The sequence below is a fragment of the Balaenoptera acutorostrata genome, chromosome 19, assembly GCF_949987535.1.
Source record: "Balaenoptera acutorostrata chromosome 19, mBalAcu1.1, whole genome shotgun sequence".
Taxonomy (NCBI): domain Eukaryota; kingdom Metazoa; phylum Chordata; class Mammalia; order Artiodactyla; family Balaenopteridae; genus Balaenoptera; species Balaenoptera acutorostrata.
This window is the reverse complement of record NC_080082.1, coordinates 5,807,774-5,834,523: the sequence shown is the minus strand read 5'-3', so window position 1 is coordinate 5,834,523 and position 26,750 is coordinate 5,807,774. Positions and strand designations below refer to the sequence as shown.

At 42.4% G+C, this 26,750-nt stretch overlaps 1 protein-coding gene across 2 annotated transcripts in view; it reads left to right on the top strand.

Annotated features, from left to right (window-relative positions):
• The window catches only part of CDH13 (cadherin 13), a 1,038,265-nt gene that overhangs the window by 454,397 nt on the left and 557,118 nt on the right, over positions 1–26,750 (top strand). For both annotated transcript variants that reach the window (XM_007182584.3, XM_057533958.1), the window contains exon 4: positions 3,255–3,371. In XM_007182584.3, coding sequence (XP_007182646.1) covers positions 3,255–3,371 — 117 coding nt within the window. The remainder of the gene's footprint in view (positions 1–3,254; positions 3,372–26,750) is intronic.

Sequence of the window (26,750 nt, the reverse complement as noted above, 5' to 3'; positions counted from 1 at the left end):
ACATACATGTTCACATATATCGTCATAATGAATGGAAACCTACTTTTGCTCTATTATAGAGCAGAATCACCAATCCCTTACATTTGCATAGGACTTTAAATCTTTTCAAAGTGCTTTCCTAGACTTTCCCTTATACAAGCTTCAAGATTTTTTTATTGTAAATAAGACTCGTATATTGCACGTATTTTACATGTTTTCTGTTCTTTTCATATTCCCTGATAAGCCAACAGAATCTTTACAGATGTTATACATCAGTGTTTTACAGATGTAATCCACCCTGTTTTTCATTGTCTTCTCACTGTCCCATTCTCTCTTTCTTTCTCTGCTGTTTTCTACATGGCTGGGGTTGGGTTATTTATTTATTTATTTGGCCGGTGTGTTGGTTGGGTTTCTTTTTTTTTTTTAATTTATCTTATTTATTTATTTTTGGCTATGTTGGGTCTCCATTGCTGTGCGGGCTTTCTCTAGTTGCAGTGAGCTGGGGCCCCTCCTCGTTGTGGTGCGCGGGTGTCTCATTGCAGTGGCTTCTCCCATTGCAGAGCACGGGCTCTAGGCGCACAGGCTTCAGCAGCTGTGACACATGGGCTCAGTAGTTGTGGCTCATGGGCTCCAGAGTGCAAGCTCAGCAGTTGTGGCACACGGGCCTAGCTGCTCTGCGGCATGTGGGATCCTTCCGGACCAGGGCTCAAACCCGTGTCCCCTGCAGTGGCAGGCAGACTCTCAACCACTGCACCACCAGGGAAGCCCCTGTTGGTTGGTTTTTTGTCATTTTAACGCTTCTGATTCTTTCTTTTCACTGTCTTTTACACACTCCAGTCTTCTGTCTTTGCTTGAATATTGAGTCTTTGCTCTTCTTAGAAACCAAGCAGTCTTTTTTTTTTTAATTAATTAATTTATTTATATTTTATTTTTGGCTGCTGTGGGTCTTCGTTACTGCATGCGGGCTTTCTCTAGTTGCGGCGAGTGGGGGCTACTCTTCGATGCGGTCCACGGGCTTCTCATTGTGGTGGCTTCTCTTGTTGTGGAGCACAGGCTCTAGGCACATGGGCTTCAGTAGTTGTGGTGCACAGGCTTAGTTGCTCCATGGCATGTGGGATCTTCCCGGACCAGGGCTCGAACCCATGTCACTTGCATTAGCAGGCAGATTCTTAACCACTGTGCCACCAGGGAAGTCCCCAAGCAATCTTTTATTTGGACTTATTCATTGAGGTTTTGAATATTATTCTTCTATGTTCAGTATAGTTTATATAAAGTAGAGGGCAACCAATATGGTATTCTGTATTTTCCTACATATATTATCTTTCATATTCTCTCAACTAACTAGGTGAATTGCAGCAACTTATGTAACCTCTCAGAGCTTAACATTCCTCATTGGTTAAGGAGGGCTAGGATTTACTTGAGAAGTTTATTGCTAATATTAGCAAAGACACATGTAAAGTGCCTAGCACATGGCCCAACACATGTTTAATAAATTGTTGTTATTATAATAGTTTGTGGTTGTGATCGTGGAAGCAGTCAAATGATGATCATAGTGGTTAGAACATGGTCTTCACAGCTGCCTTATTGGTGACCGCCTAAGAGTGTCTCCTGCTGATGGACCCAAATTTAACCTTCTCCTGCAATTGAACATTCAGGTGGTTTGCCATTTTTGCTCTTTATAAATAATGTCTCACTAAACATCTCCCTGCTTTCAGTTTTTTCCTCTTTTGAATTTAGCATTTGGATGTATTCCTAGGAGTGAACTTACAGAGTGAAGGGATATGTACACTTGTAAGGTTCTTGATAAATAAATACTGCCTGATTACTTTCCACAAGAATAACATCAGTTTACAATCTGACCAAAATCAAGAGAAAGACTATTTATATACATTTTCATAGCCTTCTCTGGTCTTGTTTCCTACTTGACTTTTCTTATATAGAGTTTCCTTTAAAATTATTATATATTGGGACTTCCCTGGTGGTCCAGTCGTTAAGACTCTGCACTCCCAGTGCGGGGGGTCTGGGTTCGATCCCTGGTCAGGGAACTAAATCCCGCATGCTGCAGCTAAAGATGCCTCATGCCGCAACTAAAGATCCCATGTGCCACAACTAAGACCCGCTGCAGCCAAATAAATAAGTAAATATTTTTAAAAATAATAAAAATAAAACTATTATATATGTATAAAACTATATCACTGTCATATAACATATATACATGTACATGCACACACTTTTATGGAGCATGGGTCAGTGATGGTGTTTAAATATAATTTGCCACATGATTTTCATAGGAACTTATTGTCCAGAGTTTGAGATGCTTGCTTTTGGTGGTACCTCAGATAATTTTAGTATGTGGTATTGAATGTGATTGGTTTATATATTGAAATTGATATCCCATTTTTAATTCTCTTTCAGTCTTCTGATTGGGTCAAGGAGAAAGTCTCAGCTCAGTGCTAACAACCCTTTAACACCCCTGTAGCCTTTTCTTATCTCCCTTTCCAAAAGAGGAAACTTTCCACCCACCTAAGTTTCCAGCTCAAATTTAATAACATCATTGATCTCATTGTTTATTTTTATGTTTTCGTACTTTTTATGAGAAGCCATACTGGTACTATATTTAAAATAATGACACAGAGTTTCCCTTTTTGCATCCATTTATTTAATTAAAAAGGTGAATTACAGATAAGACAGAAATTCTCACAGTGCTGTTCCAATGATTGCAGTTTGGGACATACTGCATGGGGAGTGAGTTCTAGTAGTGGACCCACTAATAATAGCAAACAGACTTTGACAGAACATTGACTAAGAGTCTCCATAATGCCTGACATTATGGAACATTGTGTTTGGAATGCTGTGATTGCCCCTTATCCCTATTCATTTGTGATTGTGAGGACCTTGCATTTGGCCGTGAGGAGAGTCACTTGTATCCAGTGAGTTCTGTGGGTTAGTGACCAGCCAAGCAATCTCCTCACTTGACAGATTAAGAATGGGAATACACAAGCATGGAAGGATGTATGAAAAAAGACTGACATTGTGAATAGAATGATTCAGAAGATGGGATTAAACAGCTTAATGATAGTCATTGTGAATCACAATGTCAGCTTTAGTATAATTCTAATGATGTACTTGCTAACGCTAATGAGGTTTGATAGAATAAAATTAACAATGTCCAAACAGCTGTATGCTTTCACAACAAAGGAACCATATCTCAGAGCAGACTGATAGATCTTCTCCGTGGGGGATTTTAGTCAATTGATTTGTTTTTTCTCTTTTAGGATATATTTAAATTTGAAAGAACTTCTCCTGTCCCAAGACAAAAGAGGTCCATTGTGGTATCTCCCATTTTAATTCCAGAGAATCAGCGACAACCTTTCCCAAGAGATGTTGGCAAGGTAAGTCAGACAAAAGAAAACTGCTAAACCATGTTTTTATTGCGAGATGAGCATACACGAGACAAGCTGACTCTGACTGGCTTGGAGACCAGCAGGAATTGGCCTCAGATCCTCTATGGTAAGAGGCCAAAAGCTTTTGCCAAGAAAAGAATGTCAAAGGTCATGAAAAAGGGAATTTACAAAAAAAACAAAAAAAAACAAAAAAAACCACAACAACACCTTTGTCATGATTTTGAGATCTACATGGTAGATAATGATGTAAGAGTTGTGACATGAGGATGTCATTGGTTAAGAAATAGACTCACTGCTTTTGTAGATGATGCCCAGGCCATCAGCCAGGTAAGTCCCCTTAGTATACCAGGATGATAATATGTGTCCTGTTATTTAGATCCTAGTTTTCAAATGTGTAGGTCCAGGAGCACCACTGGGTCAGCTCTCTAAAAACAAAACTGGATCAAAGGAACTAAACCATGCTAACCAGATCCAGAAAGACTGTCAAATGAATCAGAGAAACAACTTTTCCAGGAAGAAATAGTCACTGTTAAATAGGCAGAAATACTGCTGTTGCCTGGTCAGCACATCCTCTCCCCATAGGAAAGCCGACATGGAGAATCGAATTTTAACCAGTTCATACTTTTCAATGATCTTGGAATTTGAACAATGGTGGTTAGCTGAGTGGATGATCTGAATGGCTGGTGCTATTGGATTGTTTATCTATTCACTGAATCAACAAGGAGCACCTGTTATATGCCAGACTCCAAGATTGAGATCGGTTTAGCGGAGGTGTGAACAAGCATACAAGCCCCTATTGTTATAGAGCTTGTGTTTTAGTGGGGAGATAGTTTTTTTCAATGAGTAAAGAAATGAGAAAACTGCAGAGGATAACAAATGCTGTGAGTAACAGATACGGGGTGATGTGAAGAAGAGTAAATGGCAGGACCAGGGTGTAGAGGGAGGAGGGAATCTCGACGCAAATGACTGGGAGCAGCTGGGTCGTGTCCCTGACGTTTGAGTGGGGGCAGGAAGAATGAGAAAGGGATAGCCAAGGGGAGATCAGGAAAACCATATTCTTGGCAGAGGGAACTGCGTGTGCAAAGGCCTGGAGGTGCGAAAGAATGAGGTGGATTTGACTAGCAAAATGCCTGGTTGGCTGCAATGTAGTGAACAAGGAAAAGAGTGATAAGAGTTGAAGTCAGAGAAGTGGGCCTGTCACGTGGGACTTGGAGACCATGGTGATGAATAGGATTTTCATCGTGCATGCAGCCAGAAACCACTGGAAAGTCTCCCAGGTGTGTGTGTGTGTGTGTGTGTGTGTGTGTGTGTGTGTGTGTGTGTGTGTGTGTCTGGACCTGGACCTTTTGAAAGGTCCCTCTGGCTGCCTTGTAGGGAACAATCTGTGGCAGCAGAGTGGTAGGGAGGAGTGGACACAAAGAAACAGCCAAGAGGAAGGTTTTCTAGTGACCCGGGCAAGACGTTAGTGTGACTTGGACTCTTAGAAATCTATTGGAAATTAGAAACATTAATAATCCAATATCCTGATAATAACCATATTTATGATTTTAAACTATCACTGTACCAAAGATGCAAAATCTTGCCAGGTTTCCAGGATATGATGCAAAGGGAAGCGGCGCTGTTCTGAGAGGACAGTGGTACGGCTGACGTGCCCTGGCCCTTTGGACAGCCCTAGCCTCTGTCATGGCCTTTGTGTAGGTTTCCCTGAAGCCAAGGGTAGCACTCGCCAAGGGGCCAGAGTCCTCAAGTCTGCAAGACTCTGCCCCCAGACAGTTAGAGACACAAGTTGCACCCTTGTTCTGCAGGTCTCCTTCATGTACGCTTGCTGTTTTCAGCCCTCGCTGTGCATCAGAATCACCTGGGGCAGTTAAAATATAGATGCCACTCTCCACCCTCAGAAATTGACTCGGTTGGCAGGGGGTGAAGACCAAGCACCAGCATTTTTTAGGAGATCCCAGGTGATTCTGATGCACACTCAAGTTTACAGAGGTCTGACCTAAAATACTTTCTCCTCCCCTGCCTACCACTAAACTATAATACTTTCAGTATTGGAATTTCAATTCTATTAATTAGTTTACAACAAGGGTGAATTATCACATCTCACTTGCCTGGAAATTTGGTTGTCCTGGCATAATTATTATGAACACCACCTTTCCCCTTAAACTTGTCCAGCTTTGGACAATAAATTATGTGGTCATCCTAAAGCTTCCTCCAACCCCATACATTTGTCCCCCCTCAGTATATTTAGGGAGTTTTCACAAGGCTCTTTCCTTGAGATACATAATGGATCAATAAGTATGCAGCTAACTAAGGACATTCTTCTGCATGGTTTCTTGTTACAGCCTCAGAACACAATTTGTTTTTCAAGCTGAAGACTTCTTTCTCCTTAGCCCCTATGTACTGCCCACCTGGGTTCAACCCTGGGTTTCAACCTGGGTTCTCTACAAACAACAGCTTTTCTAAGTGCAGTAGTCTACTAACATCATAATGGTGTGAAAGCCTCCCAAACCTCCCGATGGCTTTTACAGAATAACTGCACTGCCTTGCAAAAATTATGTGTTTGTCCATGCTTCTTAGACCTTTGAAGGAACATATTTTCCTCTTTGTCTCTGCTTGTTTTTATTCATTCCTCTTATTCTTCTCTTTATATCTTATATCATATCCTAATCAACTCTGCCTGTAGCTGACAAGCAAGGCTCTGTCGAGCTGTGAGAAGATATAGGAGTCTTCACTGAGTGCTGGGGAGGCTGGGAGAAGGGAAAAGAGACCCAGGAGGCAGGGCTCTGGCCTCCACACGTCGCCGCTCCCATCCACCCAAACTCTGCGAGTCAGGCAGCTCTAATCTTATAAATATTACATATCAGATTTCAGTGTAGAATGCCATTTGAAGAAGAGATTCTGTGGGCATAAAGACAGTTGTCTTACTTTGGGTTCCCTGAGACAAGAATTCAAATGCAGGTAATTTCTATACCAGTAATACTGGTAAGGGAGTGAAGGAGTGAAGCAGGAAAGGGGAAGCAGCCAGTTGAGAGGCCTGTTTACCACTGTGGGTAACTAGATTGTAATCCCACAGAGAAAGGCTAGAAAATGGTGTAAGACACACTCTTAGGGTTATCCTGTCCACGGAGGAGGGAGCTGGGGTATTTATATACCAGCCCTATCCATCTGGTTGAGGGCTGCTCCCAGAAGTCTAAACTCCCCAGCACATCCATCATGCCCTGTGTTCTGTGCACAGGCACAATGGCCTTCTGAGGCTTGCAGGAGAGCCTTTAGGCATCATGGCGGCTGGTATGCACTGGAAAGGTGAGGTGCAAGGGTCTGGGGCTGGGCACTGATGAATTCTGCTCTATCACTAAACTTGATATAAACACTGTTGCTTTGCAGGCCAGATTTTTTCTCTTTGTCTCATCCCCTGCTCCCAGCTCGTTTCCTCAACTAACTTTCTTATGCCTCGTGCCTTTGAAACCACTGCACTTGCCTCTCTCCAATAATAAGTACTTGTTTCATCCCAGGAGGGAAAACCTCTGAAATTTAACCCAATTCATATCAGTAAGTATATATGCAGCCTCTGCTATTTACAAGGCACTGTGCAAGGGGCTGATTTAATGGCAAAGGAAACAGAGTCCTTGATCTCACAGGATTAGAGAAGAGTAGAAAAAATCATCACAAATTCTTTATTTGTCACAGTAAAGTGCAAGCACTTTTCATCTATTATGTTGAGTTCTCATAATAACAACCCCACGAGGATCATCTTCCAAAAAGGTGCCAAATGAGGGTAGTGAGACTCAGAGGGACAGTGTAACCTGTCCGAAGTCACACACTTAACTGCAGAGGCACGCTTTGTGCCACCTCTTTGAGATTTCACAGTCGGCACTCTTAACCAGTATGCTCAGGGCTACTGAGTGCAACCTGAGAATTCTCTTCCATGGAGTGAAATGTCCTTGCTGAAAATTACTTTTTTAAAATATCATTAAAACTAAGTTTAATTCCTTGAAATGTACCAAGAAATAAGATGGTTAGAGGGGTGGATCAATGGATAGATATATGACAAAGCAAGTAGAGCAAAATGTTAATGGTGGAATCTAGGTGATGAGCACAGTTGATCACTGTGAACTTCTTTCAACTTTCCTACGTGTTTGGAAATTTCATAATACAATGTTGGGAAAAATTAAGTTTAATATAAAATTATTATAAAAGGCGGAAGAGCTGGCATGTTGGCACGAAAGTACTTTGTCTTACAATTCAGGATGGTGAATGGAGGCCAAGTATTTGTCTCTTTATTTTCTTTTTTGTCATATTTTATCACAATGTGAATTTCTTTAAAGAAAGAAGACCCGTATACTAAAGGGTAACGATATCAAAAGCAAGGTGCTGCAGCGAATTCACCCCCGTGAGAGGTTTTTCACAGTTGAAGGCCATGCCACGTAGAATTGCATATTCACTAAAAAGCTACGCAGGCAGCTCTAGGTATTAGGCAAAGTTTTGACATATGCATATTTTATCTATCTGCAAAATAATTAGTTGGTAAGTAGCTAAATTATTAGAATTTGGGAGCTGGTTTTCCATCATATCTCTCAATGTTTCTGAAAAAAGGGTAAAACACCCAGCTGTGAACACATTTCCTCAAACCTGTGATTTCCTTCTCATTTTTGAATTCTAGACAGCAGGGAGGGTCTGGGAGTATGTGCCCTAGAGAGAAATGTGTAGTTCCCAACATAACCTTTTTTTTTTTTTCTTCCTCCCCCTTCAATGTATGACTATTTCAAAATTTGGGCCATAAATAATTTCTCAGTTTTACCAATTTTCACTGATAAATATTTGATTGCGTCTGTAGAGATTTTTGAGTTGATTGAGAGCAGGGGACTTTAAATCTGTGAGGCAGCAAGGAGGTCTTTTGGTAGATGTATTTTATTCTGTTTTATATTAAGTTTGAAAGACAAGTCATTTATGAAATGCTTGTTAGAGATTCTATTTTCATCACAAACCCTTTTCATCAAAACCAATGAAAGTACATTTTACTGAAATTCCTTTTTTTATATCCCCTATAAATTGGTAGAATGGGCCTTTAGAAGGACATATTTAACCCAGGATGGAATAAATATGTAATGGGACCATGTGCTCTTCATAAACGGAATCAACATAGATCATTAGACCAAATCATGAAAACCACTCAACCAGGACTCTGCTTTGATTGTGTCATGAATGTAAGTCACACCTGAGGACAATTTACGGCAGGTCCTAAATAGTTCTCAGAGTTCTGGATGTATACCATGGTTAGAGGTCTCCCCACATCCAAGAACTCTGTATCTCCCCTTTATGCCCACCTATGCAAACAGGTGCTAAGGAGTCTTATGGCCTTGGGATTAAATTTGCTTTACTCCATTTAATAGTCCTTTGCAACACTTTGCGAACCCTTGGGTCCCAAGCTGCATCCCCAGAAGCTGGACCAGAAAGCTGATACTAAATCCATCCCCATCGAGCAGTGCTCCATCTCACCTTTCTACTGAAATGTAGACTTAGGGTACCTTGCTCCATTCTATTGCCTGATTTATTTTATATAATCTTCATCAGCCTTTTAAAATCCATTTTTTCACACCTTTTATTCAAGTCTAACTACATGCCTCTTCTCAAAAATTTATATCTGTTTCATTTCCCCATTTTCAAACAAGTAGCAGTTTTATTCAGTGACTAAAAGTTACCATTTGTTGTTGTATAGGAGAGAAATTTGAATATAGGTGATCTAAGATGTCCAGAAGCTCAGTGCTCAAAATTTTCTTGGTGAGATGAGCAGCAGAATTTATTTCTACACTCAGCAACCCTAGTTGTACATACGCATTTCATATTTCCATGACTTTGAACTCTTCCCTCTTTCTGGGACACGCCCTCTTCATCTTCACTCATGTAAATGGCCACCCCATTTACATCCTCACCCATGTAAATGGGCCACCCCATTTACATTCTAAGGTTGTACATCCCATGGCACATTTGCATCACTGAAGAAAGTTCCATGTCTACTCTGTCCAGCATGGCAGCCTCTAACCGCATGTGGCTGTTGAGCACTTGAAATGAAGCGAGTGTGATTGAGGAACTGGATTTTTGCACTTTATTAAATTTTAACTAATTTTAATTTAAACTTAAAAACTACTGCTTGATCCAATTATTGGAACAACTTGCATGTAAATCTGACTTTTCAACTGTAAATTTTTTTAATTGAAGTATAGTTGATTTATAATATAGTGTTAGTTTCAGGGGAACAGCCAAGTGATTCAGTTATACATATATATATATATTTTTTCAGATTATTTTCCATTATGGGTTATTACAAGATATTGACTCTATCTTGTAAATTTTAATCTAAATACAGATTAAATATTTTTGTTGAAAATATAACATCCAAATTGAGATGTAAGTTAGGATTTTAATGGAATGTATCTCATTAATAATCCTCATGTAGATGTCATGTTGCAATAAAATTATTTTGGATATATTGCTATGATTAAAATTAATCTCATGTTTTTTTGGGTTTTTTTTTTTTTTTTACTTTTTTTAATGTAGCTACCAGAAAATTTTAACTTATTTATATGGCTCGTGTTATATTTCTATTGGGCAATGCTGGGCTAAAGCCTATATATATATTTTTTTTAAATTAATTAATTAATTTATTTATTTATGGCTGTGTTGGGTCTTCGTTTCTGTGCGAGGGCTTTCTCTAGTTGTGGCAAGTGGGGGCCACTCTTCATCGCGGTGCGTGGGCCTCTCACTATCGCGGCCTCTCTTGTTGCGGAGCACAGGCTCCAGACGCGCAGGCTCAGTAGTTGTGGCTCACGGGCCCAGCTGCTCCGCGGCATGTGGGATCTTCCCAGACCAGGGCTCAAACCTGTGTCCCCTGCATTGGCAGGCAGATTCTCAACCACTGCGCCACCAGGGAAGCCCAAGCCTATATTTTTTTAAATTTTTATTTTTTTTATTTATAAATTTATTTATTTATTTATTTATTTATTTATTTATTTATTTATTTATGGCTGTGTTGGGTCTTCATTTCTGTGCGAGGGCTTTCTCCAGTTGCGGCGAGCGGGGGCCACTCTTCATCGCAGTGTGTGGGCCTCTCACTGTCGCGGACTCTCCTGTTGCGGAGCACAGGCTCCAGACGCGCAGGCTCAGTAGTTGTGGCTGACGGGCTCAGTTGCTCCGCGGCGTGTGGGATCCTCCCAGACCAGGGCTCGAACCCGTGTCCCCTGCATTGGCAGGCAGACTCCTAACCACTGCACCACCAGGGAAGCCCTAAAATTTTTATTTTATATTGGAGCATAGTTGATTAACAATGTTGTGTTAGTTTCAGGTGTATAGCAAAGTGATTCAGTTATACATATACATGTATCTATTCTTTTTCAAATCTTTTCCCATTTAGGTTATTACAAAATATTGAGCAGCGTTCCCTGTGCTATACAGTAGGTTCTTGTTGGTTATCTGTTTTAAATATAGCAGTCGGTCTCCTCCATGGAATTTTTGTTTGACCTCCTTTACACATTTGTTTATACCTCTTAGATGACACAACACATTTTGAGCAGCAATATAGTTTCTTTTGTATTTTTCTTCCCATTAACTGTAATTTACCAAGGGTAGGGAGTGATCCAGTACAGTGCCTAACACATAGTAGGGACTCAAATATTCTTTGACTTGAATTCTAACCAGGTCCTATGGCTGGTTGGCTAAGGTATTCATTGGTTACTGATTTAAGTGACCATAGCTGGTTTGTTGTTAGAAAGGAATTAACAGACCATTATATAATCAGTCTGGATGTTTCCAGCAAATTTTAATTTTCCACAGTGGCAGTGAGACTACCAGATAAATTGCTTGGCAGTCAACCATTATGTCAGGTCATATAAGCATCCTTAGCAGATCGTGACAGATTTGATGCTGATGGATTGTGTGTGTGTGTGTGTGTAAAGGGGGAGGGAGAGAGAGACAGAGAGAGAGAGAGAGGGGGTAAAAGGGAGGAGGGGAGAGAGAAAAAAAAAGAGGCAGAAAGAGAGAGTGAGAAAAGAAAGTGACTCTATTTCTGCATTTGCTCATACATGCAATGACATTTTAAATCTACTCAAAAAACTCAAAACTTCTATTCACAACTGAGCAGAGTTAATTCTAACTTATTTTGACTAAGTCTAATGAAAGCTTATATTCACCATTAGCAAGTGTTGCCCTCTTTCTGCAAAATTTAATTAATGATAAAACATAATTGAGTTGTTTTGGTTCTTTGCCAAATACATATATATGCAAAAATGCCCTCCATGATATACATCCAGCGAATAAAGGCATCTTAGCCTATAGAGGAAGCAATATTTTTAGCCCTGAGTTTATCACCCTTTCATTTCTCAATGTGAAAGTTTCCTAGGGCTTTATCGTTATGTACTTTTGGCCTCAGACCGAATTTATGTTTAATTATTCGAGAACCTTAAAGGATCCGTCATTTCAGCTTGAGTTAGCACCCTAGAGGTAGGAGAATTGAGGAATTTTCAAATTCAACTAGAGTCTTCGACATCAAATGAGTATCAGGATCTAAGCCAAACATGGCTCTCATTGTTGTCCTGTGCAGGTCTTATAACAGCCCTATAAGGTACTATACCCATTTCTCAGGTGGGGAAATCGAAATTGAGACAAGTTAAGTAATTTGCCCAAGGTAACACAGGTAAAAGAATGGTAGTACTGAAACCTAGGACTCTTCAGTGATTTCTGCACCGTAACACGTGAATGTTTAGTTTCCGTGGGTCTTTGCTGTTTGCATAGCACGCTCACATGCAGAAACCACACGTACTCTCAGAAACCAATCTTATGTCCCTGTTGTACCATTGAGGAAACTGAGGCCGAGCACCATGCAAGACTTGTAGTCTACTTGTGGTACAGCCTGAGTCATGTAAGTTGAGTTCCTGCAGCATTGCCATCTGCCATGTACTAGGGCTCTGGATGGATTTCAAAATAGCACATGGCATGGGTTAAGGAATAGGCTGTTTGGAGACAGAGGAAAGGACACATACGAGCCAGGGGTCAGCCAAAGATGAGAAGCGCTGCTCCCCCTTCCCCAGCATCCTGCAGAGAGAGATGCTAGGGCCTGTGCAGACAGCTGAGCACACTGGATAGGTTTGCCAGAAAAGACACTCTGCTCCCATGGTTCTCCCTTCTTAGCTGGCCCGTGGACAGGTAATCAGACTTCTGAGGGTATCTGGCAGCATGAGTGCAGGTACCCAGGTTTATAGGAGTCATCCGAGATTCCAGATGTCCAAAGCCAGATGCCTGGGGCAGTGGTATACTAGTAAACTGGCTCCTGGGGACAAGGGGAGCCCTGAGTTTTAGTGTTTGATGCTTTCTCTGGTGTAAATACCTCCGCAGTGGCCAATTACAAGCTGCCAACTTGCAAAATTCTTGAGTATTTAACACTTGGCTTTCACGAGGCGGTAGGAGCTGGCTCCAGCATACCAGTGACCTTGGGCCCATAGAATGTGACCCTGGATAGGGTCAGGATACACTGGCCCCATGTGGAGCAGTGCTCGAGTGGAGCCTCCAGTTGGGGAAGTGACTTACCCATTCAGCCACCCATCCCAGGCTTTAGCTTGTTTCTTGTCCAGAGTGGGCACCAGGGGTCGTTTTCGGACAACTTTGTTCCTTGAAGTGCACGAAGTAACTTGTGTAAAAGGTCCCGCAGCCAGTGCAGGGTAGACGCAGACCTTGAGCCTGTGCTTGTTGAGCTCCTCCACGTCTCTACTCCTTTGCACAAAAACTCCCTGAGTCAGTTTCCCGAGGCTGACAAATTCTGTGACAGTTGTCCCGATTCTACCTGGAAAATTAGAAAGGTAGAGATAAAATTCTCTGTGAAGTGAGGAGAAATGAGGGTTAACCACACAAATGTTTATTTGATGTGTGTGTTTGCACACTGAGTCGAGGCCAGAGGTCATGTCTTAGCTTAAAGAGTAGACCACGTGTTGACAAGCAGAAAACGGCTCTCTTTGCTGTAAAGAAAGCTACTTTCTCCCTTCAGACCACATGTTTTTTGTCAGTATCTCTGCTGACAGCCCTGTTCAAAGGGAGCCACGAGGAACAGAGCGAAAGCAGAAAAGGCCAACTTTGGTGTAATTTAGAGATATCACTGCTCGTTTTTCTCAGCCACAAGACCACAGCTGACTCAGTCAATAAGGGCTGAGAAGGAGCGGGGCCTGGGGCGCCATGGGGAATGGATTGGACCTTTTGTGGTCAGACCTCCAGTTCCAGCTGGGCAGAAGATGGAGGCAGAAATGGATAGAGACAGAAACAGGCCAATAGACGGTTTTCTGCAGAGGGCGAGGGATGAATGAAAAACCCACATTTATTTCCTTTTCTAGCTTGAAACTAGCCCTCACTTCCAAATGGAGTTATAGGGGAGAGACTTCACTGTGGGGCTGGGTCCCTGGGCACAGTGCCTTCCAGGCACCTGCGCTTGGCCTGCCTCTGTAAGCAGTGGTGGGGGAGATGGTGGATACAAGGCCCTTTGTTGCAAGTTTAAACATTCACATCTGTGGGTGTTTCGTTGGAGATGCTAGTGTCTCCTCTTGTCTTGGGTGATTTGGATCATGACATGAAGAAAAGCCTCAGTTTAGGCCTCTTGGGCAGGGAGATAGTCTTCCTATGCTGAAAAATTGGGCCTCACTGATTCATTCATTCATTCATTTATTCATTCATTCATTCAGAAATATTTATCAAACAACTATGTGCCTGGCATTGCACTGGCTACTGCCCATAGATTCCCCCTCAAAGAACATCCGTTCCAGGGGAGACACAGCCCTGTAAACAGGCAGATAAGCACCGTGATAGGCAGCTGTGGAGCGTGGAGATGTTAAGAAGACAGAAGAAGTAATTCCCAGGAGGATTCCTGGCTGTCGTGTACCGGTAGGCAAGGAGATGGAAAGAAAGAGCATCTTCCAGGCAGTGGGAAAAGCATGATCCAATGTCTAGAGGCAGGAGAGAGGCTGGTGTGTCTGGAGAGCTTAGAATAACTGAATATGGCTGTGAGGCAAGGACAGCTATTCTGGGAATCGCTAGGGAAGCTAGGATCCACGCATGACCCAATCCTGTGACTCAGGAAAATGGAATGAGACAGAAGTTGTCCTTGCCTCACAGCAACGCCGTAGCGTGCTGAGGAAAGCCACCTGGATGTTGGGTATAGCTAGGGTCGGTAGACCTTTTGTGAAGCTAAAGGAACTATTTTATCCCCCTCAACAAAGTTGCAACTTCAGTGAGGCTGCTGTGCTGCCCTCCTTTGAAATAAGAGATCACCTCTCCCCGAGGAAACAGCTGTACCTGCATGTTACATAGAGGTGGACATGCAGGCTGGAAGGAAGATGTTTATATCCGAGAATGGATTCATTTTGCACCAGCAACAGGCTGGAGAGAGCAGCAGACTCTCAGAAGTCCCTTGCCTGTGTCTTCCCGAGTTTGAACACAAATCCTGCCTGATGCATGCCTAGGGATTTTAGGTTAGTCCTTCTTTGCTGCGGATTTAAAATCTTTTCTTTTTTTTCTGGCAGCTCAGAAATGCATAACAACTGTGTTCACTGTTGGCCTTCTAGCCTGAAATTCATTCTAAATACATTTCTTAGTAATTTCTTCTTTTTTTTTTTTTTTTTTTTTTTTTTTAATACTTTATTTATTTTATTTATTTATTTATTTATGACTGTGTTGGGTCTCTTAGTTTTCGTGTGTGGGCTTTCTCTAGTTGCGGCAAGTGGGGGCCACTCTTCATCGCGGTGCGGGGGCCGCTCTTCATCGCGGTGCGCGGGCCTTTTCACTATCGCGGCCCCTCCCGTTGCGGGGCACAGGCTCCAGACGCGCAGGCTCAGTAGTTGTGGCTCACGGGCCCAGTTGCTCCGCGGCATGTGGGATCTTCCCAGACCAGGGCTCGAACCCGTGTCCCCTGCATTGGCAGGCAGATTCTCAGCCACTGCGCCACCAGGGAAGCCCAGTAATTTCTTCTTTGAATGCTGATGTTTGGCTGTGCATTAGTATACACAATTCACAGGCTCTGTGTTGCTCAATTTTTTTTTTCTTCTTTTTTTTTTTTTTTTAAACATCTTTATTGAAGTATAATTGCCTTACAATGGTGTGTTAGCTTCTGCTTTATAACAAAGTGAATCAGTTATACATATACAATATGTTCCCATTTCTCTTCCCTTTTGCATCTCCCTCCCTCCCACCCTCCCCATCCCACCCCTCTAGGTGGTCACAAAGCACCGAGCGGATCTCCCTGTGCTATGCGGCTGCTTCCCACTAGCTATCTATTTTACGTTTGGTAGTGTATATATGTCCATGACACTCTCTTACCCTGTCACATCTCACCCCACCCCCTCCCCATATCCTCACGTCCATTCTCTAGTAGGTCTGTGTCTTTATTCCCGATATGTTGCTCAATTTTTAGTTTATTTATTTGACAACTTGAAATTCCTTACAAGTGGTGCTTTTATTTTGTTACTTGCATCTGGAAATCATTCCTAACATACCATAGAATAAATCTGTCTTATCTTTTTTTTAGTAACTTTTTCCCCTTATTATAAGAATAATAGATGTTCGTGTAAAAACTTTGAAGAAAAAACACATATTTAACAGTAGAAAAATCTCCCCAGTTCCCCTACTTGAGCAAACCACTGTTGACATCCCAGGACAGTGCTTCTCAGCCTTTGAAGTACATACAGATTTGTGAAAACACAGATTTCTGGGCCTCACCCCCAAGATTTGTTTTCCGTAAGTCTGGAGTAGTGCCTGAGAGTTACCGTTCTAAGCAGCGCCCAGGTTCAGCTGAAGCTCCCGGTTCTGGGGCCTACGCTTGGAGAAGCTCTACCCTAGACATACACTATCCACACATGGCCATCTGGCACTCAGTGATGTTTTCCACTCACCGGTGTCTCGGAAACATCTCTCAGTCCTCCAATGTCTTTCTTCAGCATCATGTGGAAAGGCTGTGTGGTATGGCATGCTACCGGTCAGCCATCCTTGAGTTCCAGAGGTTCTTAATGTGGGGTCTACAGGCCCCGAAGGGGTCCATGGATAGATCAGTTCCCTTTGTAATCCAATTATTTTATTTTTTGCTCCTAAAATATTTTTCTGAGAAGGATGCCACATGATTTACCAACTGCCAGAGGAATCCATGACACAAAAATGGTTAAAAACCTCTTATGCTATCCCCAGTGGATGGCATTCAGTTGTTTCCCTCCACTAGCTCCCAGCTGTAAATCATATTGCTGTGACCATCACCATTTATAAATCTTTGCATGAATATATATGTATTAGGCATATATATGTGTATATATGTGTATACATATATTATATATATATTAACAATGCTTACCTTACATGAAACTTCAAACTGTACACAAACAGTCAAAGCTGGTCTAACAGCATATTTCAGGAAAACAGCAAGTTGCCTCTCTCCTACATGGGATAGGCTTAAATCCACTGTGTCCCTGTTCTAGTAAGTTTTTTGTCCATTTCTACTTCAGCTCTGCTTCCTTCTGGCACCACCAGCTTCCCCTCCCCACCCATCCCATAACCCCTAGGTCTAGAAGATCTTTCTTCTCATTATGCTGTGCAGCTGTCATCTGGGGCAGTATATCCTCAGCCCTGTTGAGGATTGAAAAATACAGCTAATTGGATATATGCATTCCATGCATTCTTGGGAATGTGAAAGAACACTCCTGAAGCCTCTAGTTCTACCTGTGGTCCCTCCAACATTAACAACAGCCTCATTTGTGTTGTCTCCTTTCTACCTGAGCAGGGCACTGTTTCTTGGGGTCCTAAACTTTTGACACCAAGTCAAAGAATTTTCTAACAAAGTCTCTTTTTTTCTTTGCTAATCAAGATGTCATTAAGAAATATCAGACATTAGTTGAGAAACACTGGTTTCTCAATACTCTGCTGGGGTGAATTCCTTCATCCATCTGAGCTGCTTTTCCTTCGGTGGGCGTGGCAGTAATACTAATACTGATACTAATACTAATAGGTTGATCTATGGTTAAGCTGCATGGACACAACTTGGTTACTGCTTCTTTGTACTAAAGTGTCCTACCTCTTCCTGATGATCGACAGTGGTGGCATCCAAGTGCAATCTTCTCTTCTCAGTTGGGACCCTGAAAGCCTACCTTCTTCTCTTGACTCTTAGAAGTATTTCTATGCAGCCATCATGCAAAAATTCTTAAGACATTAACATGATAAAAAAATGACTGAAGAATACCGCATGATTTTGTTTCTTCTCACTGTTTCTGTCTCCTGGGAATGGAATGACCCAAGGCTTATAGTACCAAGGACCCCTAGCAACACATGTTCCCCAGATAAAGGAAGACTTGCTACATGATAAATTACCAAGAGTCCTGGCCCACTCATGTACGGTTGTTGAATAGACATTTTGCACTGTTCAGTGAACCACTGAGTATCTGAAGTGTCCCCTCGTCCCCTTCCTAAGTCAGAGGAGTCCTCCTGGAAGCTCTGGCTGCTCTTTGGTTGTGTTTATATTTATTGATATTTTAATTTTATCCCTTTCTCAATTCAGGGAGATCATAGAATATTAGAGCTGGGAGGAGCCCTGGAGATGGCCTGGTCCAAACACCTCACTTAAAAGATAAGACGGGAAGTGATTTGTCCAGCATCAGCAGGGGGGAAAAGTCCTGCCCCTCCCTCTGGTGCCCTTCTGCCTGCGCCTGATCTTCTGAGCCTTCATTGTCCTGAAAATGAGGGTCTTTAGGCTCCCACAAGCTCACCATGATTGATGGTCAGGTGTTCACAATCTCTAGGATTGTTTTTGAGACTGATCCCTTATCTTTTCATTGCTCTTATCAGCATTCCTAGAGAGTGGTCCAACCTTAAGAACTCAGCTGATGGCCCCAAGTGTCCTTTCAGGGTCAGTGCACACTGCAGGACCAACTCAGCCTTTGAAGGGAAAGAGCTTCCTGAGGAACTCCAGGAAGTGGGAATATAGCAATACAAGATTCCACCTGTTTAGCACCCTGTTCTGTCTGAGAAGAGCCACTTACATTACCCAAACAGGATAATTTGGAAAGCATAATTTCTACATTGGTTGTTTGCCCATGTTGTCCTCAGCATGTCCTCCCATTTTGTCCTCAGCATCGAGCGTATGTCTGACACAGACTGAGCTTTCAGTAAATATTTGTTTAATGAATGAATGAATGGTCAGAAGGGGCCAACTCCAGTGGTCTCCCCACAATGGGTTAACGGTAAACAAAGGACACACCTTTACTTCTGCCTACAGGTGCTTACATATTCTTTTATATGCAGAAAAAAAATGCTATTAAGTTTAGGATTAATAAAAATAATTTTTCTTTATCATATCAGTTAATAAATGGGTAAAATGATGAATTTGGTAGAAGAAAGGAGACATTTGGGGAAAGATTCAGAAATTTAAATGTAGTATATGAGTATGTATTTATACACATATTAAATAATTCATATTATGTAACATGTAAAGTACATTTTGTGTTGTGAGGTGACACTTGCTGTATTTAGTTTTGTGTAGAGAATGGTTCCTTGTAGGTAAATAGTGTAGGTAACTAAAACAAAAATGTGTTAAAAAGTGAACCACTTGGATGCCAATATATTTTTGTAATGTTTCATACAGTAGTTCCCCGTCTTAAGCAAACTGAGGTTAACATACTCATTTTTATTACTGGAAGGGTGGCATTTATCATCATGGCTATCCAAACCATGGGAATAGCCATGGGCTATTCTGGGAATAGCTAGGGAAGCCATGGGCAATTCTGGGAATCGCTAGGGAAGCTAGGATCCATGCATGACCCAATCCTATGACTCAGAAAAATGGAATGAGACAGACTCGCATTTGGTTTCTGTTCCTTTGGTGACTAGCTGCTTGACTCTTAGACAGTGACTTAAACCATCTGAGTTCTGTTTCTTATATGAGACAAGGCTGGTAACACCTTCCGTCCACGTTTGGGGAAGGATAAAATGAAATCACCTGCTTGATCGTGGTAAGCATATGGCAAGCGCTTGGCCAGCAAGTCCCTCCTTTCTTTGTCTCCCTTCCTGGCCAAAATCAGCCTATAGAGGTGTTGAGTCGCTGTGAAGATTTCTTCCATGAGGAAGTGAGATAGGCGTTTACTTATTTGGATGTTGAAGGTGTCCTTTTTTCCTGTAGTTGATACCTTTGTAAAGAGTCAAAGTTACCGTAGAAGTGAACATGATTTAACCAACATGATACTTCATTTCTAAATGATGCTAACTTGGTTAAGCGTTGTCCAGGCAGAATATTTTTAAAAATTAAGGCAGTCGTCTAGTCCACCTGTCTGCCATTTTCTGTGTTGTAGTTGAGGAGATGGGAACATACGATCGGCAATAAATGCCAATGTAGGCACCATGAGACCTTGGCCTGGGACATCATAGACACATCATAATTTTTTGACTGAATAAATATCTATTTCCTGCAGTTGTTACATCACTTATACTGTACCTAGATCCTGCCAAAGGAAAAATAAAAGGCAAAAAGAGAGACACCCAGACCATCGATTTGTCTATGTTTTCCCTGCTCAGGCTAGATTTCCCGAAATAATCACATGAGAGTCCAGCTGTCAGAATGAGTTCGTTACCTGTGAGCAGGAGGCTCCACCCACCCAGGTGTCTGTTTCAAGAGCAGCATCCTCTTCTGCAAAATGTTGGCAGAAATGGCCTTCTCTCCTGACAAACAGCAGCTACAGAGCCTGCTTCTCCTGTGCCACGCAGGGTAGGTCAGTGGAGACGTAGGAGGCCCCAGATTGCCTGGAGAACAGTGCAACACGATTCCACTGCACCTTGGCATCACGAGGTGTGCAATACAGATGGCCCGGCTGCACACGGGGTTGCCGTGGACGGTGCTCCTTGCCCTTGCTGATATCAGCACGGGGATATCATATTCAGTTTTTGGTCTCCATCCATATGCTGCTCCTCCAGTTTATTTGTCCACATGAAGGGAGATGGAGCACAAAGCAGTAGGACATCCAATTCTGCTTTAATTACACTGATAAGCTGTGTGTCGGGGTGCCACAAGCTGCAGTGCTGCCTTGTTCCCTGACAAACTCAGAGCAAGGTTGACGCCGACCCCGCTGTGGGCCACCGATCGCTGGTCTCAGCAGCGACAGCATTTGGTTTGATATTTACTGTTTGAAACCCAACCGTTATGACTCTGCCATGCCAAGCTTAATGAAAAGGAGAGAGTCACTATCAGAGAGGGTATGTGATTTTGAAGACCGAGGCTTTCGAACGGAGTCACAGGTGCTGGGAGCCTTCCTGACATGTCACGGGCGATGTTGTCATTATGAGCAGCAACAATGCAGTCATTATTTCTGAGCTGGTTTAATTGTTCAACAGACACCGAAGGCCATGTCATCGCAGTTCGGCAAATGGAAATAAACATACCTTCATTCAGGGTCCTGTTGCCTTGCTGCTTTGCACTTGTTTTTGTTTTTTTTTCTGAAGAAATGACTACAGATTGAAAGAATTATTCCAGATCTCTGATTCACTTTAGACATCGTGCTGTCATTTATTTATATATTCATTCATTCAATATTTATCGAGTAGTTATTATGCTATATCTTAGCAACATAGCAGCTGACAGACTGACTTGTGCTCTGCCCTCAAGGCTATCACTCACATTTCACGGCAGAAGGCCCCACTTTTAGACAGAGTGATCAGAGACGGTTCCTCAAAGGACGTGAAATTGAAACTGAGACTCAAAGGATGATAAAAGCCATATTTGTAGCCAATAAAAGAATGTTCCAGGGCTTCCCTGGTGGCGCAGTGGTTGAGAATCTGCCTGCCAATGCAGGGGACACGTGTTCGAGCCCTGGTCTGGGAAGATCCCACATGCCACGGAGCAACTGGGCCCGTGAGCCACAACTACTGAGCCTGCACATCTGGAGCCTGTGCTCCGCAACAAGAGAGGCCGCGATAGTGAGAGGCCCACGCACCGCGATGAAGAGTGGTCCCCGCTTGCCACAACTAGAGAAAGCCCTCGCACAGAAACGAAGACCCAACATAGCCATAAATAAATTAGAAAAAAAAAAAAAGAATGTTCCAGGTGGAGAGACAGCATCTGCTGAGGCCCCTATGGTTGTGTAAGACTGTGTAATAGGAAGCTCACCCATTGTGTCTCATGCAATGTAGGGGTTTGTTTATCTCACAGAGCAAGAAGCTTAAATGTAGGCAAAGGCTTTACCTGTGCAGCTATGTCAGAGCCAGCAATTCTGCAGTCCTTTTAGTCTTTCCCTCTGGGTCACAAGATGACTACAGAAGCTCAGCATATCCATCATAACCAAGGTCAAGTCAGGAGTGAGGAGAAGGTTATAAGACAACAATTTGTGTCACTTATTTTAATAGGGGGAAAAGCAAATGTTTTTCTAGAAACTTCCAGGAGATATCTGCTTATATCTCATTGACCAGAATGGTGTTCCATGGGCATCTTGAGTTGCAGGGGCAACTGGAAAAGCAAGAATTAGCTGGGAATACTGGCAATCCAAACAAAATTGGGATCTGGTCATCAAAGAAGAAAGGAGGACATGGATATTTTTTTAAAGTGTTACGTTCAGAGTATTAAAGATCAGACCAATAAGGCTGAACACCAGTGATGGAGAGATGGGATGTTTGAGACATGGGTAGGAATCACGTTCTACAGAGCCATGGTAAGGTGTTACTACCTACATTCAATCACGTGTTAAAATTTGCTTGTTCCACCTTCTAAATGTTCCTCACATCTTCCTGCCTCCCTCCACCCTTCTCTCTGAAGGTCCCAGTTTAAGATATGGTCTTGCCTTCCTGAGACTTGTGGTCGTTTTCTAACTCGGCTCATTTGCCTCCGTTTCCTGTCTGCTCCAATCCATTTACTGTCAGTGGCCTTTAAAAAGTAAATCTATTAGGTAAACTATGGACTTGGGGTGATAGATGTGTCAGTGCAGTTTCATCAGTTGTACCAAATGTTCCACTCTAGTAGGGGATGTTGATGATGGAAGGGGCTATGCACGTCTGGGGGATGGGGGTGAGTATGTGGGAAATCTCTCTACGTTTGCTTAATTTTGCTGTGATGAACCTAAAACTGCTCTAAAAAGTAAAGTCTAATAAAAAAGTAAATCTGCTTAAAATTCCTTGTAGCTTCTCCATGTGAACTTCAAGTCATTTTTGACCTGGCCCCTTGTACTGCAGCCTCATTCCCTATCACTTCCTCCTTCCACAATTTGTCACAGCCTTCCTGTGTTATGTTCTAGAAATATTCAGCATGAATACTTTTCCCTCCCTCAAGTACTTTTCTTCCGGTAAATTCCAGTTAGAGCAAGTGTGCTCTCCTCTGAGCTTGACTTGACTTGCTCATGGGGAGGGAGCTTCCTTCCCGTCTCACCTCGTGCTCCTCCCTGGGATGGTACACATCCCACTAGAGGGCTTCTGGCTGTTCATCTGGTGTCTCCTTCCCGCTGGTGTCTGAGGTCATGGGGAGATGCAACCTCGCCTTACTCACCTTGGTTCTCTGGGCCTAAGCCCAACACCTGTGCACCAACATAAGCCATAACTATGGGACCAGTGGAATTGGTAAGAAGGTCAGGACTCAGTAGGCTCTGGTTACTCTTTGCAGCATTACTCTGTCAGGGACCAGAGGGATGGCTATAGGCACAGGGGCTGAGAGAACATGGGCAGCAGCATGTGGATTCAGAGTCCTTTGTGATTGGCTGGCAGAACTAGGAGAGCAGTAGGAACAATGCATAAAATCATGGACTGTGGAGTAGGACTGCCTTGGTTCAATCCCACCCCTGCCATTTGCCAGCCAGATGACTTTGGTCAAGATAATTGATGTCTCTGTGCCTCAGTTTCCACATCTACACAATGGAGGTGATCACAGTACCTGCCGATTAGGATTTCCCTGAGGATTAAATAAGACAGTCATTGAGAGAATTCTGGCATATGGTAAATTCTCAAACCATATTAGCTATTGTTGTAGAGTGTTACTATTACTGTGATACAGTTAATATCTTCAGACTTAGGACTTACAGCAGGTAGTGTGAATGTCACTTTTGAAGACCCCGAGATAGATTTACCCTTATACCACTAATATTTATCCTCAGAGACACTATTTTGCTCATTCAAAAATACTTACTCATTTTTTAAAAGGCCATTTTCAGGTCCTTTTTATACAATAAGGAGTCCTATTCCAGTCCTAACAATAATGTCCTAAAGAAAGTCTTATTATACTCATCATCTTAAATTAGGGTAATTGAAAACTACTGTTGAAAAGTGAACCCCAAATGTATCAGAAAATTAATTCAATTATAAATAACAAGAATTGACTGTATTTGAAGGTGCATGAAGTATAGAATCATAGTTAAACATTTAAGGAGTATGTCCTTATCTTGTTACTATGGCTACAGGTTACTCCAAGATACAGTGGTTCTGTGGTAACAATGGAATTACATTATTTCCTGTCCATATTGAAATATTCAGCAACTAATTTCCTGTAGCTTCATAATAAATCATGTTAATGACCTCAGAGGTGGAAACCACAGTGGTGAGATCCTCTCCACGCTCTAAGGTTATTCCATTAAACAAAGCAGAGAAAACACTTTTATACTCATTTGACCAGGAAGTACCAGGAAGCTCTTAATAAGAGATGGCAATGACATCTCATGGGGAGGTGCTAACTTTAACTCACGTGTTCAGTATTACTTATTCATTGGGTCCATGATGGGATCACCACTGTGAGAAAATTAGTTTCATACAGGCAAAGACTGAGAAGGAACTCAATTCCACAAATAGTTCATGGAGACCTATTATGTGCTGGGAACCTATCAGGTAGAACCTACCCCATACTCTATTCTTTATCTGTTAAAATTTTTGTAGTAATTTTTGTGTACCACCAAATATTCAGAACAGTGGGAATAATGAAAAAAGCAAGTGTAAATGAGGTCTAAAATCCCTATCGTCAGAATCAGTTACTCCAAAGTTCTTCATGAAGTCCTGCAGATGGCAAATGATTAAAAGCATCATTACGTTGGAGCTGGCTCATGCCAGCTTGCAGCAGCTGATATGCATCTTTCCCCAACTCTGTTCACTTCAGCAGGTTGAAGTCGGCCATGAGGGGATTACTTATACCATGGAAATGGATCAAAGGCCTAAATGAAAAGTGCAAAACTATAAAACATAGGAGAAAATCCAGATGACCTTGGGTTTGGTTATGAGTTTTTAGATAGGACACCAAATAGCGTGATACAAGAAAGAAAAAGCTAATAATTGGGCTTTATTAAACCTTCTGCTCTGCATAAGACACTGTTAAGTGACTGAAGGGAAGTCACAGTCTGAGAGCAAATATTTGTAAAAACACATATCTGATAAAGGAATTATCTCCAAAACACATAAAGAATTCTTTTTTTTTAAATAAATTTATTTATTTATTTTTGGCTGCACTGGGTCTTCGTTACTGCGATTGGGCTTTTCTCTAGTTGCGGTGAGCGGGGGCTACTCTTCATTGCGGTGCACGGGCTTCTCATTGCGGTGGCTTCTCTTGTTGCAGAGCATGGGCTCTAGGCGGACGGGCTTCCGTATTTGTGGCACGTGGGCTCAGTAGTTGTGGCCTGCGGGCTCTAGAGCGCAGGCTCAGTACTTGTGGCACACGGGCTTAGTTGCTCTGCAGCGTGTGGGATCTTCCCAGACCAGGGCTCGAACCTGTGTCTCCTGCATTGGCAGGCGGATTCTTAACCATTGTGCCACCAGGGAAGCCCAAAACACATAAAGAATTCTTAAAACTCAACAAGAAAACAAAAAACTCAATTCAATCATGGGCAAAAGATGTGAAAACTTACTTCAAGGAAAAAGACATATGGCTAGGAAATAATCATATGAAAAGATGTGCAACATCATTTATCACAAAGGAAATGCAAATTAAAACAAGATGACACTACATACCTATTAGAATGGTGAAAAGAAAAACAACAACAAAAACAATACCAATTGCCGGCAAAGATGCAGAGCAAACAGGAACTCTCATTCACTGCTGGTGGGAATGGAAAATAGTACAGCCACTTTGGAAGACAGTTTGGTAGTTTCTTATAAAGCAAAACATAATCTTACCATATGACCCAGCAATTGCACTTCTAAGTATTTACCCAACTGATTTGAAAACTTATGTCCACACAAACCCCTGCACATGAATGTTTACAGCAGCTTTATTCAAAGCTTGTTTAAAAACCAGAAGCGGACTTCCCTGGTGGCGCAGTGGTTAAGAATCCGCCTGCCAATGCAGGGGACACGGGTTGGAGCCCTGGTCCAGGAAGATCCCACATGCCGAGGAGCAACTACGCCCGTGCGCCACAACTACTGAGCCTGCGCTCTAGAGCCCGCGAGCCACAACTACTAAGCTCACTTGACACAACTATTGAAGCCAGTGTGCCTAGAGCCCGCGCTCCGCAACAAGAGAAGCCACCGCAATGAGAAGCCCGTGCACCGCAACGAAGAGTAGCCCCCACTCACTGCAGCTAGAGAAAGCCCGTGCAGCCAAAAATTAACTAATTAATTAATTTTAAAAAATGGAGCTATCTTGTGTTCAGTCTTTAAAAAAAAAATAAAACCCCAGAAGCAACCAAGATGTCATTCAGTAGGTGAGGGGATAAACAAACTGTGGTACATCTGTTTGATGGAATGCATTTAAGCCATGCAAGGGCATGAATGAGTTTAAAATGCATATTTCTAAATGAAAGACACCAGTCTGAAAAGGCTATACACTGAATGATTCCACTTATATGACATTCTGGAAAAGGGGAAACTACTGAGGCAGTAAGATCAGTGATGGCCAGAGGCGTGGGGGATGGGAGGGTAAGGTTGAGTAGATGAAGCCCAGAGGATTTTTTTAGGATAGTAGAAGAACTGTATGTTACCATATGATTCTGAATGATACTGCAACAGTGGAAACGTAACACTGACTCTGTCCAAACCCTTAGAACTTGACATAGGATCCCAGGATGGCATGCAGGAGGTGGCAAAATAATCAAACTGTTTTACAAGCGCATGAAACAACCTCACAGAAGGGAGTGGGGAAGAAACTGATGACCTAAATAACTTTGGAAATGAGTGGAGTCCCTCAGACTATAAGGAAATGAAACTGTACAGAGCACTGTACTCTAATTAATAAAGTTATTTCCCATGAGGGTACAGGTTAACAATTCTGAAACTATTACACATATATACTGGAACTGAACAATTCAGCACGTCGGTGGAGGACAGTGGGAGTCAGGTTTCTCACAGCTGGAGTGGCAGTGGTTTACAGATAAGCAAGGGGAGGAGGCTAGAATGACCCACCTGGTAAAGGAATAGTGCTGG